Source organism: Aythya fuligula, chromosome 13 (genome assembly GCF_009819795.1).
Source record: "Aythya fuligula isolate bAytFul2 chromosome 13, bAytFul2.pri, whole genome shotgun sequence".
Taxonomy (NCBI): domain Eukaryota; kingdom Metazoa; phylum Chordata; class Aves; order Anseriformes; family Anatidae; genus Aythya; species Aythya fuligula.
The window spans coordinates 19,366,587-19,383,525 of NC_045571.1; the positions used below are offsets into that span (position 1 = coordinate 19,366,587).

Below are 16,939 nucleotides of genomic sequence, written 5' to 3' on the forward strand. Positions count from 1 at the left end.
TCTACAGTAACTCTCTAATCTCTGTCCTAGGTGGAAATAATTAGTTAAGAGCTGCTGTGGTGGATGATACCATAGATGTTTTCATGATCAGCCTCAGGTGTTGTTATCATCAGTCTTTATTATTTTTGTGCATGCTCTTACAGGATTATCGAGATATTGTTGACACTCCTATGGATTTCAGCACTGTGAAAGAAACCTTGGAAGCAGGAAACTACACTAGTCCGTTGGAATTTTACAAAGATATTCGCTTAATATTCTGCAACTCTAAAGCTTACACTCCTAATAAAAAGTCTCGAGTAAGTCATACATTTTAATTTCTTCTTTATAAAGACCATGGCCCTGCGTATTAAACCAGATGCTTTAGTGGTAACAAAATCACATCTCCAGAAGACACCATCTAGCATAGATAAGAATGTTTAAAAATTTGCCTGTAATTTTTATGTAGAAATAGAAGCATTTATAAACTATTATGAATAAAATACATACCAATTAGGATTAGGTTGCGCTGCCTTTACTTAGAGCATAAATTTCACAGACGTGTTAAATCCTACATGTTGTTATATGTGGCACCTAACGTGGTGATGCAAAGTGTTTTATTCTAGCCACTGTCTATCAGCAGGAAGAGCAGAGTGTGGCGGGGAGAGCTTTTAGTGCAAGTGTAAATGGTGCTAGGTGGGAGGCAATGGGAGATAGCATGACATTTTTCATCTCTTGAGGAGCTGAGGAGCAGTACTCCTTGCTCACCAGCAGAATAATAGCTACTGTGCTCTGTGAAAGCAGGGTGATGGCAGTAAACTTGAAGTAGGGTGGTGCTCTGGGAGAGGGGAGCTCCAGATAAGTGTGAGTGGGTGTGAGAGAAAGCACGAAACTGCTGTTACCAAAGGTGGGTTCAACTATTCTGGTGTTGTATAAAGGACAAAAGGTGGGCTGGGGTAAGCTCTGAAGATAAAGACCAATAACTTTGGCATACTTAACAGAGAGAAAGGTGGTAGAGGATTGCAAGAAGACAGGTGATTTGAGATCAGTGTATGCTTGACATCCAAGTATGCTTGGTAGTGAGTTATTTACTGCTGTGCGCTCCCTGGGAACTTCCCTGTGTATTTATAACTGAACAGCTGATGAGTCAACTCGCAAATTGCTTTAATAGAGTGGCCCGTCAATATCCATTTGCTTAAATACTGCGAAGAGCCTCAGTGGGATGATCTTTGCGGGAGGGCTGGGGCACACAGCTGGGCCTTCTGCCACAGTGGGTTCATCCACTGCCAAATGCCTGTCCGCATCCTGAGGGTTTCTAGCTTTGTTTACCATCTTTGCAACAACATCCCAAATGGAGGCAAGAAGAGCAGGATACCACATATCAAAGCTAAAGAGTCACTGCTGCAATGTAAGGGTCAGGGAACAGGAATTAAGATGTATGCATGGAAAGAAAACCGTTATCGAAGAGGTTTTGTATTCAGAAAGACCCCATGGTGTTTACACAACTTCCGTAAGACTGGATGCAGCAGAAGGGTGTGGATATGAGGAAGGAATTAAAAGCTCTGCTTTATATATACTGAGTTTAAACTACTGGTTTGTCATAAGCATAAAACATCTGAAGTAAAATCTTGAACAGAATAGTCCAAAATACAGAGAGCACTGTAAGTGCATTTGTGAATGAGGGTAGTCGGAGGTGAGGCCCAGGAAGAGGGTGAGGAAATGGCTTAAGGACATCTGGCTTCTTGAAATTGGGAACAAGGACATTTCAGCTGGCGTCTCCATGCAGCTCTGTAGGGATGAGCGTAAGGACTCATCACTAGGGAATTATAGCAAAAAACAAAGATGAGTTGACAGTGAAGTTCATTCATACTTTCCCTTGGTACTTCAATTTAACTTATGGAGTGCCTCCGTGCTATATGGAGATTAACAATGAAAGGTATATTTCAGTAATCAAAATACCAATTTTCTTTTAGCCTTGTAAATATTTTGTACTGTAAATAATTAAATCTTTGTCCAAACACACTTTCTGTCATAAGAATGCACATGCGTTTTGAAAGGAAGTTATCTGTAAAGAGCCCTGCAGTTGAATGTCACCATTAATTTTTCTTTTGCACTGCAAAGATTGTCTCTGCAGCTTTGTGACGGCTTTCTGCTGATCTTCCAGATAGCCAAGCTTTAATAATTCTGGCCACGCTTTCTCATTCCAGATATACAGCATGACACTTCGACTATCTGCCTTATTTGAAAATCATATGAAAAATATCATCTCTGAGTACAAGTCAGCAATGCAATGTCAGAAGAGGAAAAGGCCACGGTACCGAAAACGGCTAAGAAGCAGTAGCAGTTCCCCATCAACTAGCAGAGCATCTAGGTAACGTAATGATAGTCAAATGTGCTATCAGTGTCATTTGAGATATGTCAAGACAGTGGTAGGCAGACCTTTGTGAATAAGCAGTCAGTTAATGGTATTGCTCATTTCCTGACACAGTTGCTCTTTTGGGTGGTAAACTTATGAGCTCAAATCCCATCAAAACTCACTTTGTAGTTTGGGCTTAATTCTGGTAAGTGAAAGGCTGTATAATTACAAGTGTTCCCTCTGGATAAAATGAAAAAGTAAGTTTCTTTTGCCTTTGTTTAGTAATGGTTGAAAACGTGCGGAGTAATGCTTTTCTGAATTCTGTATGATATGTTAGCTGTGTAAACTGAGTAGTTCAGTTTTAAAAGGTGAGGTTAAAAGACCTCACATGCCTTGTTCTTGAAAACTCAAATGCCTTTATCAAACGGAATGGTATTGTCAATGTTTTTAGTGTTACTACTTCAGTACAGGCACTGGGGAAACAGAAATCGTTTGTGTTACAAGTCTGCTGCAAAAAAAAAACAAGGCACTGCAGGGGAAAATGTTTTTGTGTTTGAGTCCTTCGGAACTAATAACTTTATCTTTCTGGGATGCTTTGTATCGTCAGTCCAAAAGGGAAACAGAAGCAAATGAAGATTCAACCTAAAACCAACCAGAATACCTCACTGCCTTTGACTAGGACTAGCTCTTCAGTTTCATCTCACGGTGAGGAGGAATTTTCTAATATTCATCCTTTCTTTTGTAGCAACTTCTTTGTGCAGAGTGATGAAAAAGCTGGTGCATATTTAATGTTCAATTTAAATCCTATAATCGTAAGACACATGCAAAACCTACCCGTTGAACAAGCAAGTAGCAAGATCATGTAAATATGTGTTCTGTAGCTCCTGTTAGCCTGACACGGCCCTCCATCTGTTGATAAGTTATTGGTAAGGTGCAGAAAATATTGAAACTTGGTCTGGCCTTGCTAAGAATTAATATAATTACAAGAATCTGGACTTCCCATACATGGGCTTCTCTCATACAGAAACTACAAATATGTTAAGTTTACTTTGGATTACATCCTGGATGAGCCTGTCTCTTCATGACTGGAGAGGCAGCTGGGTGAAACTAACCTCCTGACTTTCAGGCCACTGACTTAGGTGATACAAAACCTCCCCAAAACGCCTTACATTTCAAACGTGCAACTAGAGAACAAAAGATACTCCGTCAAGTTAGCGGTGTCCCATCTTAAGTTTCAGATACCACAGAGGAACCTTTGGGTTCAGCCACTGGTGAAGAGTTGGAAGGTCAGCCGTCTTCCTCGGGCTCAAATGCACAGAACCGAAGTGGAAATACCATCGATCCAGGGAAAAGTAGACCGATCAGAAGTAAACTGACACCAGTGAAACAAGGTGGGAAAGAAGTATTCTGTTCTTTGGATGACTGCTTTCACTAGAAATGGAAGGTGCTGCTTCTGGCTGATGCTTATGTTTTTCTTGCCAGGGTCTAACGTTATGCTGTAGCCCCAAACCACACTGCAACTGTTTGCCACAGATTCCACAGAAATTCCCTGGCCTTTTGACAACGCATGTTTGTTAGGAAATAAGCACTACTTGCAGTGTGTTACTTTAATGTACATTTTTAGGTTTGAAGTAGATTTTGGAGGTGTTTCTGTCTTGACACGCTTGCTAGGATTTGTCTGACTAAATGTTAGATGTTTGTGTCTGAGCAAATCACTCTGGTCTCCTGGTTTTGAATGGATTTGCATTGGATTATTAGTCAAGAGAGTCAAGCAGTCAGTGCTTCAGGATAAGATGAACAGCGTTTACTTCTGTTTTGATAAATTTTCCTCTTAGGGTACCTGTTTCCCTCCACAGAACGTAAAGGTTGCCTGTGGTGACTAGCTCAGAGTTGGATCATCCCCAGGGCACATCACAAAGGCGTGAGGCGAATCCCACTTTTTGTGGCCCAGTTTGGTTCAGACACGATGATGGTAACGGGATTGTTTTGTGTTTGCTTAGATCACTCTCCTGATGGACCACTTACAAATGGTGATGGCAGAGAACCTCGGACAGGAGTCAAGAGGAAGCTAGTAAGTGCATCAGAAGATGAACATCTGGAGGAGGCAGAGGAAGAGGAAAAGAAGAAAAGAGACTTAAAGGAGAAGTCTGGTTTATCTTCATCAGAAAGTGGGGAATCAGCATCCAGTTCAAGTTCTGAAAGCAGAAGTGGCTCTGATTCAGACTCGGAATCAACATCTAGAACAGATCAGGATTACATTGATGGAGACCATGACTACAGCAAAGTTGTGCAATCCAAAAAACCCAAGAGAAAAATCAAAAGAAAAGTCACCAGTGGGAAGAGGAATTGGCAGGGCAGAGGGACAGGGAGGAGGGGTAGGTGGGGGAGGTGGGGCAGATGGAGTAGAGGGGGAAGAGGTGGAAGAGGTGGACGAGGTTGTGGCAGAGGAAGAGGTGGTGGCAGGGGAGGAAGAAGAGGCCGGGGAGGCAGAGGAGCCTCGCGAGGAGCCACCAGAGCGAAACGTGCCCGAATTACAGATGATGAATTTGAGAATCTGTTTGGAGGACAATTTGGTGAGAACGTCTTTGGAGGCCGATTCAGTAGGCCGCCTCGAATCAAAACAAGGAACGAGGGCAGGAGAACTGTCCTGTATAACGACGATTCTGATAATGACAATTTTGTGCACACCGAGGATCCTTTGAACCTTGGTACTTCCAGGTCAGGCAGGGTGCGGAAAATGACAGAAAAAGCCAGGGTCAGCCATCTCATGGGATGGAATTATTGACAGATGAAAAACTTTGGAACAATTTTAAAAGAACTTCAATGGCCTTCTACTGCAGGGATTTTACCAGAAAATCTACCAAGCAAGTTGTGCGGGGACTCCACTCATGTCTCACAGTGGTGCTTTTCCATTATGTCAGTTTGCGTTTGTTTTCAAACTTCAGATCGCCACACTTCATTGGTCAAAAGAAGCCTTATTCATTAGGCCTTAAATTACAGAAATTCTTCCCCACACACTACGAGTTCATCGCATTAAAGAGGCTTCCAGCTTCTCAATAAGAACATGATATTTTAAATCATGATTATGACTTCTCTCCCTTGTTTTGTTTTTGTATTATAGAAATAGCACCTTCTTACAGAGTTTTTATGTGGTTTCTGCCATAAATCCTTATACACAGTAATAATTATAACTTTTGCACAATACACCAATCCTAAAGGCAGCTATAAAATGTTTACAGTTTCTATATTGTAAGAAGGATCTGGATTATTTTAATCTTCCCAGGCCAAACAGTCATGAATTGTGCTGAACTGAAGTATGTCTATACTACAGTTACGGGGGTCCTGATGTGCTTTCTATCGGTTCTTTATTCGTGTAAAAAGTGACAAAGGGTTGGTGCCTTGTAAATATGTAGCAAACCTTTGATGTGGTGTGTCCTATGTGTGCATTAACTTTATTAAAAAGAGAATACTTGAGAAGTATGAATATCTAGACAAAAGGTGCCAAATGCAAAAGTTACTTGCATCTATTTTCTTTTTGTCCTCTCATATTTTTATAGTATTAATAGAGATTGTGCAGCTAAGGGGTAACTTCAACATTTGAAAGGTTCCTCCTCTTCAAAGCATAACGTGATTTTTAATAGTAGCTTGGCTACCTCTATTTACAACTACTGGAAACTTAAAAGAAAATAGATGCTATTATTCAGTATGTGTTGAAGAAGAGGCAAGCAGGAGGGCAGAGAGATGGAATTGCTCGCTGAGTTGTACAGTAACTATATCTCCATTATATCGACACGATGAAAACAAATCCAAGTAATGATCAGTTTTCAGAAGCATGATGTTTGCAGCAGGTGGTAGTTTGTGCAGGTAGGCCAACTGGCTCCCACATGGTTTTGCTGCGACTTAACTCGGTGCAAATCTGTGGTGGTTTTAATTTGTCCCCTGGAGCTGAGGGGGAAGCTGAACTGAGCTCTGGTGGCTAGCAGTGCTGGTAGCTTTCTGTTCTCGTCCTCCAGACAGACTCTTGTGTCTCAAGCTTCCAGAAGAGAATTCGTGTTGCACTGTACTTGTTATACTGAAAACTGCAAACTTGAAAACAGAACTCATTTGGGTAGGAATAGTACAGTTTGTGACAACGTGAGGGAAGTTGGTAGTGTCTTTCCCCAGCGAAAGGCAGTGGTGTCAGTGAGCAGGACCAGGGGATTTGTCGTGGGGTGAGCTGGAGCTGGGCAGCCTCTTTGCTGAGTAGGGTCTGGTTGAAATATATATGGGACTTCAGTTTTTCTCATGTTGTTGAAAAGAATCTGACAGTTCCAGCTTGGTTAAGAGAGTACGTTGGTTTACAGAGAGAACAAACGGGGAAAAAAAAAAAAAAAAAAAAAAAAGGTTAGAAATTTTTAGTGGAGTTTTTCAAGATTTCGTTTTTAAAAAATTTTTCATCCAGTATCCTTAGGTTCATCTGTGCACGGCTTGGTCAATAATTCTGGAAAACCTCAGGCAGCAAAGAGTGACCCATGTATATTCTCAGATGCAGAAGGAATTTAATTTTTGACTTTCTATATTAAGCACTAGCTATTTTATCTCGCTTTCCAAAAATTCTACTTAGATGCAAAATGACTTGAAAAAAATGCAAAGGTTTAGTTTTGTGATGGAGGAGAGTATATCCTAAATTGCTCAGAGCATTAATATGAGTTTATGGTACAGTAGAAAAATCACACTTTTCTAATAACTGTTTTGAATCAGCCATAATCCATTTCTGGACTTAATTCAGTTGTGTTTTGATGGGAATATAGTGCAGAGGCTCTCCTAGTTCTGTATTGGGCTTTAAAATATAAACACCCGTCCTATCATCTCTCATATATATATAATATATATATATATACATACATATATATTTATAAAAAAAAAAAAAAAGTGTTATTTCTTTGATTGGTCCTCCTACATACGGTAACCAGGAATAGCATGTATGCATCAGCTCATAGTCAGAATCATACCCATTTTAGATCAGTCCTGTTGAGCTAACGTAAACACTATGGTTTCTGTTCTAAAGCCTGAAAAGCTTGAAATGCAAAAGAAATGCTTTTCTTATATTTCTGACTGGCCGAAGATCCACTTCCTTATTTATTTTGTGTAAGGGTCGGGGGGAGGTAAACACGTGGATTCCAGAGAAATCCTTTTATAAGTTGTGTATTTTAGCAACAATTAGAATAATATTAAATATGTTCTCAAATGTATCTTTTCTATGTAATGAAGTACTGTGAAGATAACAGTGAAGCATCACTTTACTGTGGCGTAAGTATTAATCATACGTGTTACATGATTACGAGCTAGACAGCAGGGTGTGCTAGAACAACAGAACTATTGCTTATTGTAAAAGAAAATGTGTATTTTTTTTTTTATTATTTTTTTTTGGTGCATGAGAACCTTTTTATAAGCATGAAACAATAACTTGTTTTTAGCTACGTTCTTCTCGCTTGGTTTGGTATCTGGGTTCTTCCCCTGAGTTGGGCAGTTGGTTTCTCGTGGCCTCGTTCCGTGGCAGAACGGTAACTGTAGGAATTCGGGCGCTTTCTCTCAAACCCCAGATCCTGCTAGGAGCTGCTTATGGTTGCAGAAAGCCTGATCCCAGCCCAGCAGGTGCATCAGGAGCAGTAAGACGATGTAAGCCGGGCACTGGCAGGGTCCCCGACCCCAAAGCCGCGTGCTCGTGCCCTCGCTGAGGCGCCGGCAGGCCGCAGCGCCCCACACGCGCTCAGGGCCGCGGCCTCTCCTGCCCACAGCTCTGCTCTGTCTGTAGCACTCCCATTTCTCCTGGACCAGGGCATCCCTGACCAAGCTCGTTTTGTGGTTCCACTGTGCCATCGCATCGTTTCGTCCCCCACTTGGCCCGCCTTTAGCTTTCTGTCATGCTTTGTTTTCCTGTTCACCCGTTGCGCCCCTCGTCTGCAGCCTCCCATTCCCGCCCCGCAGGTTACCTGTGAGGCTCTGGGTGTTTTCTGACACCTTGATGAACGTTGTTTTAGCCAGACTGTTAGGGTGTAAGGCTTAATTCGTTGCCTGTTGTTTGTCAAGGAGCTGAACTGTCCCGTGACTTGCCACTTTTTGTATGTCTGCCTTACCTTGCTCTTAGCTTCTTGGCCGCCCCTCGCCCCGATGGGGCACTGTGCCCACCATGCTGTGTCTACTGAATTATTGCTCTTTTTTTTTTTTTTTTTCCCTTGCTGTATGAATTTAACGTCAAATCTGTGAAAGTTGTGGGCTTCCTGCCTCCCAGGGTATCTCTGTTGGAAGTGCCCATGGAGCTTCTCTGTTGGTGCTGGGGCTGGGGCTGTGCGGTTTTATCGCTCCTTTTGTCCTTGTTTCCTTCAAGCCGTGGTGTAGGTGTTGTGTGTGTGTGCTCCGCCTTCCCGGTGCCACATTCCTCTTCTCTCTCATCTCTCCTTGTTGCTGGTAGCCCACCCGTGCTCCTCTTGGAAGCTCCCCAGGGCAGCGGTGGCCTCAGGGGCAGCTTCCCCAGGTTCTCCACATCCCCAGCGCTTGGGAAGCTGTCCTCTTTTCCTAGCTTTCCTATCTCATCCCAAGTAGGAACACCTTCTTCGCTTTCAAACTTCCATTCCTTAACTGCAGATCACAAGTTTGGATAAAGAGAGGGCCTGGTGGGCTTGTTTAATGTAGCATCGAAAATCTTGGGTTGCTCCTCCTACTAACAGGAGCTGGCATAGGCGTAAGCAGAGGCCACCCCCATCAACTCCCCCCTGCAGGTGAACGAGCTAAACAGAATCATTAAGAAATAATAACTTCTGGAATGATTTTTGGTTGCCTAAAATAATCTTGTGTCCTTTGCGTACTTTAATTCTCCCTGACCGTGTTCTTAAATGCACACCTCAGGTGCTTCTGCGTGCGGGCTGCCGGGTTCAGAGCACTGAAAAGAGCCGACATTGGGCACGTAGTAAAAATTGTTCTGGAGTAATTTATAAAATATGGAAAAAGAAACTAAAATGTATTGCTTTTGTCAATGTTGGAGGCTCTGCTGACCTCAGAAAGCAAGATAACCTTGGCAGGCATGTAAGATACTGCTCCTGGATGGCTCTGAGCGTCTCTGACAACTTCAAAATCACACAGAACTAACCCGAGAAAATAAGTTTAAATCTCTAATTCCTGATAAGGACCCAAGATTGCTGTTCCGTCTTTAACCTGGGTGGTCAAGGACAGGGAAAACCAAATTGCTGCAGGCGTAGGGATGTCTTGTCAGCCCTGACTGGGGCGTCCTGCTACCGCTGGTCTGTGTCATCCGTTCGGTGTTCTAGAAATGTGTTTGTGCGTTTACATTTCTTGATTTATTTTTTATTTTTTAAATCATCGTGCAAAGTTTTATAAAAAGCTAATTATTTACACGATAGACTGAAGGAGCAGTTAACAATCCAAGGCTAAATCTCTATTTAGTATCGTAGGGAGCTGTCATTGTGTTCTTACAAGTATGTATTATAGAAAATTACTGCGCATGTGCGATAGATAATTTTCAATATTAGTATACCAGAGGTTTACACATTTGAAAAAAAAAAAAAAAAAAAGACAAAAAAAACTCCTTTATGTACAGTAAGTAACAGCCTGCAAAACTTAGTCTGAAAGTTGTCTTTTTTAGTATTAGAAATGCAAAGACCTGTTGGAAGCTTGTACATTTTTACTGTGTCATGTTCAGCCCACAGCAAGCGTACACAACTGTGCTCTGAATCCCTGAAAACGTTCCGGTGGAATTGCTGTCACAGCCTTAACTCTAGTGTTATAAAAATGGTGCTTAAATACATTTACGTGCGTGGATGTGGGTACCTGACCAGGCTTTGTGAGAATTTCAAGTCAAACGAAGCTGCGCTTGCGAGTTAACGCTCCTGGCTAAGAACGGCGGCCACGTGTTAGCCAATTTCCAGCCTGTGGCTGGCCGGCAAGTGGTTCAAGTCGTGGGCAACCAAGAGCAGGTTGGCTTCTTGGTGTGCTTTGGGACCTGGCCGCCCTGCTGGCTGCGGGGTCTGGCGGCCGGGGGGCTCGGGCTTCCTCGCCCCGCTGGGAATCCCAAAGGCGCCGACCCTCTTCTTCAGACGGCCTCCTGAGAGCGGGGGCTGCTCAAATCCACCCCGAGCCCCCGGGCTGGTTTTGTGTTCTCCTCCGTAGCGATACCGACACAGAGCTCTTCATTCCTCCCCGAGTCCTTAGAGCAGACGTCACTTAGAAATAGCACTTGGTGTTGGAGCAGCGACATTCACGTGATTTAGGCTCTACAGTTCATGCTCTGGATGATTTAAAATACTCCAAAAATGCACAAAGCTATTAGAATTATGTACTTTATTGATTTTTTTATTTTTTTTTCAGGTGATATTTATGCCCATATCTTCACATCCGCTATCTCAGGTCCCTTTAAATGAATACTTCAGGGATTTTGATGCCACTCGTTGGCAGACCAAATGTAATATTTATATGCAATGAGCTGTTAGTTTTTGTATTGTACAAATGTAAATTTGTAAAGATTTTTTTCTAGAGTTTTTTTGAAGTCACTTATGTAATCTAGGATGTTTCATTTTCCAGCTGTGGGATTGTCTTAATAAAAAAGATAAACTCTTCCTCTGGTTTTGCATCGCTTACTAAGGGGTTTGGGATTAAAAAGACAAAAAAAAAAAAAAAAAAAAAAAAGAACAATCGGCTTTCAACATGAAAGCACTTGGTGATTTAGCTGGATAATTCTGCACTTACGAACAAGGACACCTGTATAAGTGGATACACTTGGACAATTTCTGGAAAATTGGCTCGCTGAGGCCTTGGGGCTAGGAAAGGGGAAGCTGGGAGGTGACGGGGACACGGCAGAGCTCAAGGGGTGAAGGATGAAGACCCCCAGTGGGGTGGCCGTGGGCTGTCTCTGCTGGGCTTCTGGTGCCAGCAGGGCCTGAGGGGGGCCTGGGCTGCCCATGGAGGAGCCCCCTGGAGCATCTCCCTGTTTTACTCCTGATTTCATCACCTGTTTATACACTTCGAGCTGCAATGCATTAATTCCTGTGCACCATGAGAAAAATCCAATACTCTGTGACACTGGACTGCTCTGTTTTCCCTCTGCTGCTGAAGAGAGAAGGATAGATACTGCCCAACGAGTTTTTAAGCAAATTTCCTTGCTGGTTTCAGCGTGGCTTCTTCCTGCTGGGCATGAATGCCCCATCAGTCGTCGTGCTGTGGTTTTGTGCTCTGCTGCCACAGGGCTGCAGGAAAATACGTAAATCTCTCTTTGTGGTGATGGGAAGATGGATTTTGGGCTCCTCTGAACTTTTATTTTAATTTTATTTAATATTATATTTATTTTATTTTATTTTTTTTCCCCAGAGCCGTTGCTGCGTGCTTGCTGAGCTCCCCAGTGCAATGCAGCCATCGCCTGCTGCAAAGTCCATGCAGGAGCATTTTACTTGACTCTCATTTTCTGCTGCGTCGAACATTTCCCTTCATTTTGTGTGCTGATCTCGGCATGCAAAGCATGCTCATTTTTTTATTTATTATTGTTTTCTTGAAGGAGGTTTAGGTATAAATAAATATTTTCATAATTTGTAAGGACTCCTGTGCTTGGCGGGCAAGGTGTGGGGCTCAGCAGAGCCGGGTCCTTCACCCTTCCCTGCCCTTTTGCTTCCAAATGGGGCTTCAAAAGTTGGATATTTCTGCATTTAAAGCTGGCATGGTGCAAAAGGGACAAGAAGTTAGGGATGAAGGTGACCTGCGGCTGGTCTCCAGCAGCAAGAGCAGCAAATTGAGCGGTGTCCCATGACCTTCCACACCAGGATGGAGTAACTGGGCACCAAAATGACTTTTTTCCTTGCTATTTCACGCTCAGCTCAACCTCAAAGGGGCTACTTTCAACATCATTCGCCCAATCTTTCATGCAGAGCCTGGCAGACGGAATAACCAGGGTGAAGAATAGCAAGAATGGAGGAGCAGGGAAGATAAACAGGCTTGATAGCGCAGCACATAAGCTGCTTGTTTTGTGCTGAAACGGGAACATGCAGGCATTTTTTCCAAAAGAAGCAATTAACACTTTTTAAATAGCTATATTATGCAGTCAAAAAGAAAAAAAAAATTGCTGTGTTTACTGCAGTTGGGAATGTATTAGGTTTATTCACTGTAACAAAATGGATTTTGTTTAAGACGGGAAGAGATAAAAGACTCTCAAACCAAACTTCTGATGAAAGTTCCTGAATGCACGACTCTGAGTGAAGGAGGAAAATAGATTTGTTAGCGTGGACAGCAGCTATTAGTAAGTCTGCTACATAAATGCTCTCTGATTCTTAAAGATATTAGGTATTAGGAGCGTTTTGTGATTTCAGATACAAGAGGCTTCTTGTTTGCACCAAAGTTTCCCCAGTTCTTGTCGCAGCACCTGCAGGGCGGCTGGGATCCCCTCGGTTCTGCTCCTGCCCCGTGTGGGTGCCCCTTACCTCCCCTCTTCTTCTTCCCATCCTCCCTAACTGTGCCCTGCTTTGTTTTCACTTACAATTATTTTTTTTCCCCGATCATCTCTCTCCCAAATTCTTTTCCCCAAAACTACGCCTGTTTTTTCTATTGCTAAAGACAATTCTGCCGCAGATACAAATAAAGATGCAAAAGCACCAAAGTGTCCTACACCTCTTGGTGCAGGTGGCATTGGGTCCACTCCAACCGTGGGCAGAGCACAGAGATCTTCGAGGACAGAGACGTGGGGTGGCAGCTGGAGAAACTCAAGTGCAAGTTTGCCGCAGACGGGGCCTTGAGATGTTTCCTCTGTTTTTGCCCCATTTTCCTCTGTCTTAACCGTGCCTACTTAAAGTTTAAAACATGTAAATCGCGAGCACAGCAGATGTGCATCAATCTCCTGCGCGAGAGAGAGCTGCGGGATTGTTCCCTTTTGTCTCGGAGCTGGTGAAAAAGCGCTGGAGGAAGATGTTGAAATGGGCACCCCGTACGTACACCGCCGCACAAGGAAGCGTGCCCGCTCTCTTGTGCTGCCACATAATAGAGTTAAAAAGAAATAAGTCTGATTTCCATACTGACTCATTGCTCGCACTTTGTTTAGCGACTGTTGAATCCAATTTCGCTTCAGCTGGTTGCGAGGCAGTGACAGGTGCAGAATATCCTCTTTTTGTTCGCACGGCAGATGCAAGCAGGGGAGAGAGCGCTGTGTTTCGAGCCCAGAAAGCACCAATAGAATAACGTCAAATTAAGACTAAAACATTTTCTGATGAATAAAAGCAGAAGCATACATTTCCAGGAAGAAAATATGTCCTACAAGAAACCCAAGTTTTCAAACTTGCAAAATGGGGATTTGTTTCACCACCAGACGTTTATAATTTATTTTAATGTTCTTGGAGCTCGAGTGGCAACAGCTTTGCAAGTGGGGAAGGGGCAGGCTCCCTTTTGGAGCCATTCCTGCTCCTCTACCACCACGGCTGTCCGAGGTTCACTCCCTACTGCATATTCCTTCCCAAACCCACAGTTTCAGCGTGCCCAGCACATGGAGAGAAACCAGGTGTGGACCCAGCACGTTGGCCACAGCCCATGCGTTTCTCACCGTAGCCCGCTCTTCCAGACGCCAGCACCACAAGGTGCCTGGGCAGGAGCTGGTTTTCTCCCTCCAAGAACATTTCTATGTCTTGGGGTGTCCCTGGCCTATATCAGAAAGTTCAATAAATTTGGTTTCTTTCAAGCATTTTCCTCAAAATCTGGTATCTCACATGTAGGCTGTTGCTAAAAGCGGGGAGGGCATTTTTCTTTTTTTTTTTTTTTTTTTTTTTTCTTTAAATGGCTGATTTTCATTTAGGAAAGGCTAAAATAAAGGGAGTGGTTTCACTCGAGTTTGACCACTTCACTGCTTTTCCAGCTGGGGACCTGCAGCGGGGCAGGAGCGGCCGTGTTAGTGGCAAGCTCTGCTCCAGGCTCCGCCGGGACCCCTTCCCATCCAGCACCAGCACCAGCCCTCCGTGGATGCAATCAAGATGAGACTGGGAACGTCCCCTTCCACCCAAAAATCCCCAAGAAAACACAAGAAAACACAATTTCAGCATGTAACAGAGCAGCGAGATGAGGCACCGAAGGCAGCAGCCCATTTTGGTGCACTGATGGAGTGGGGCCTGCCGATCAACCTCACCCCAAACTGGCGTATTTCCACCAGCCTGCCGTGTAATTAAAGCCCTTTATGCATAGTAATGGTTGCGCTAATTAAATGTTGCTGTTTATTATTAAATAATGGAGCTCATTAGCATGTGCTGTGCTGCGGAGATGCTCGCAGCGCAGCGCCGGTGCCTGGCTCGACCCAGCCGAGCTGGGGATGCGCTGATCCCAAACCGGTCCCCGTTTTGTCACGTTTGTGCTGACAGCATCGAAGCATCTGGACTTGTCTGGGCAGAGGTATTTTAAATTGGGAACATTTTAATAGGCTGTGCAGTGAAACATCCATATGCATGCTGCTTGGGGTCACTTTTGATCCCTTTACAGCGTTCCATAGGCACTGGAAAAATCGGATCTCCGGCACATTCCCACGGGGAACATTTTTGCATTTGTACAAAGCTAAATTGATTGCAAGCATGCAGCCAGTACTATGGCAAATTTAAGCTTGTTGTTTTGCTGGTACATCGTATAACAATGTTTTTATGAAAGCTGTGTAGTCGCTACACAGATAATTTTCAAATTTCCTGAGCTAAGCTGAGCGGTGGCGTATTAAAGATTCATATATGTTGAAATATTCACAGTATAAAGTCTTAACACACACACCAGTAATTCAAAACACTCCAGCCTTTGGGTCAAAATACCAGCTGGGAAAATAAAAATAAAAAAAATAAATAAATAAAAAAAAAACAAACACGAGGCAGTGCTGAAACCCGACTTGTTTTTACCACTCTGTTGCCCACAGCCCCGGTGAATCAGAGTCCTGTTTGCTCCTCGTTTCGTGTAATTTATTATCAGCGGGGCCAGCTGGGACCACTGTGGTTAACGGACTGTCAGCATTCCCATTACCGGCGCTTTATAGCTCAGCCATAAAAGTTTACTCAGAACTGCGATCTTCCAGACCCTGTGCTTAGGAAGGCTTCTTCTTTTTCCCCCCAGAACTTTACTTTCAAGCGGTTTCTTTAAATAAAAGCTAATGAAAATAAGAATCTCTAAAGCTAGAGGCTTGTGATGGCTTCTTTATCCCTGGAGGGAGGCAGGGAGCTCTCGGAGGCACCTTCGTTACCTATAGCTGCAAAGCACGTGGACGCTCACCAAAATAGCTTCGTGTTAGTTCAGCAACATATGGTGGAAAACTGCAATTATTTGGAAGCGAGGTCGATCATTTACATTTTCACATAGAGTCTAAAGTGCAGAAATCCACCCCAAGCTGTAGAAGCCTTGCTCCTTACATGACACGAGAGCAGACGTCATCACCACGAGCAGTGTAAAGTCCTGGGGGAGCCGACCTCTTATCAAGCAGCCGGGAATATTTTTAGATCAGTGGAGGACTCAGGACCTTGCACCTTCGCTGGAGGCTTTCTCCTCATTGTGGCTGGTGGTGAAAAGATCCCATTAACACAAAGTTACACTCGGGATTTAATGCGGGCCCGTTCCCTGCTGCCATTATACAGTAGCCATTGTCAATAAATTAAAAAAAAAAAAAGTCTGCTTCCAGTTAATGTGTTTTTCAAAAGACTTGGCAAAAAATGAGTTTTTAAAAGATTTTCTGCACGTTGTGGTTGTGGGTCCTGGTCAAAGCTAAGCCACGCGCTGCGAGCCCTTGGGCTGTGGGTTGTTGATGCACCCAGACCTCACGGGCACCTGTAGGAGCGTAAGCCAGAAACGCCAGTTTGACAGAAAACCAAAGTCAAAACTCCTTCTGCTAATATTAGCACAGCCACCTGGAGCTAGGGAACTGTCAGGAAAAGCTTTGGGAAAGCATTGCTGCAGCACTGCTGAGCTGCTCACTCCTTCGCATCAGTCCTGCTTCACAGCACACAAACAATACCCACGAATGCATTATTTCCACCGCTATTTCCCCAAGGAGCTGGCAAGAAACTTAATTCTTTTTTCTATTTTGGTGCACAGGCAGTTTGTTGCTTCCAGCAGCCGAGCCTGGCTGTGCTGATGCCAGAAGCAAGCTCCGTGCTCAAAGCCCAGCACCCAGTGATGAGCGTCTCCATCACTCACCATTACTGCACAAAGGATTTACAAAGTATTGCTTTGTAGTAACGCATTAAAAACGGGCAATGGGGATGTGAATTGTGAAACGGGGTCCTAATCTGTTTTCTGTCCCCAGGTTTCACACCACTGTGTGCTTCTCTCTGCATCAAGGTCCTTGATGCAAGAATTAGGTCAAAAGCAGGTACTAAGGGGAGCTGAACATTCAGAAGGTGAAATGGCAGCTCCTGGTGGCTTGGGAGAAGCAATGAAGAGGCTGTTAATTGGGGAAATCCCAATTAGAGGATTTTGGAGTCAGCAAACAGATTGCAATTGCAGAGCTGATGCTGCAGTGGACCTCAGGACTAACCCTCATCCCCATGGCAGGCAGGAGGGTGCCCTGCTGGAAAAGCAGCAGCTTGTCCACAAGGGTTAGGGGCAGGGCCAGGTTATTAAATCCAGCAC

The 16,939-nt window shown here is 43.9% G+C and overlaps 1 protein-coding gene across 1 annotated transcript in view; it reads left to right on the top strand.

The window, feature by feature from the left end:
• BRWD3 (bromodomain and WD repeat domain containing 3) overlaps window positions 1–6,688 on the top strand; it is a 48,510-nt gene extending 41,822 nt beyond the window's left edge. Inside the window, exons 36-40 of the mRNA XM_032196156.1 lie at window positions 144–296; window positions 2,184–2,347; window positions 2,940–3,037; window positions 3,565–3,723; window positions 4,333–6,688. Coding sequence (XP_032052047.1) covers window positions 144–296; window positions 2,184–2,347; window positions 2,940–3,037; window positions 3,565–3,723; window positions 4,333–5,117 — 1,359 coding nt within the window. The 3' untranslated portion in view covers window positions 5,118–6,688. The remainder of the gene's footprint in view (window positions 1–143; window positions 297–2,183; window positions 2,348–2,939; window positions 3,038–3,564; window positions 3,724–4,332) is intronic.
• The last annotated feature ends 10,251 nt before the right edge of the window (window positions 6,689–16,939 follow it).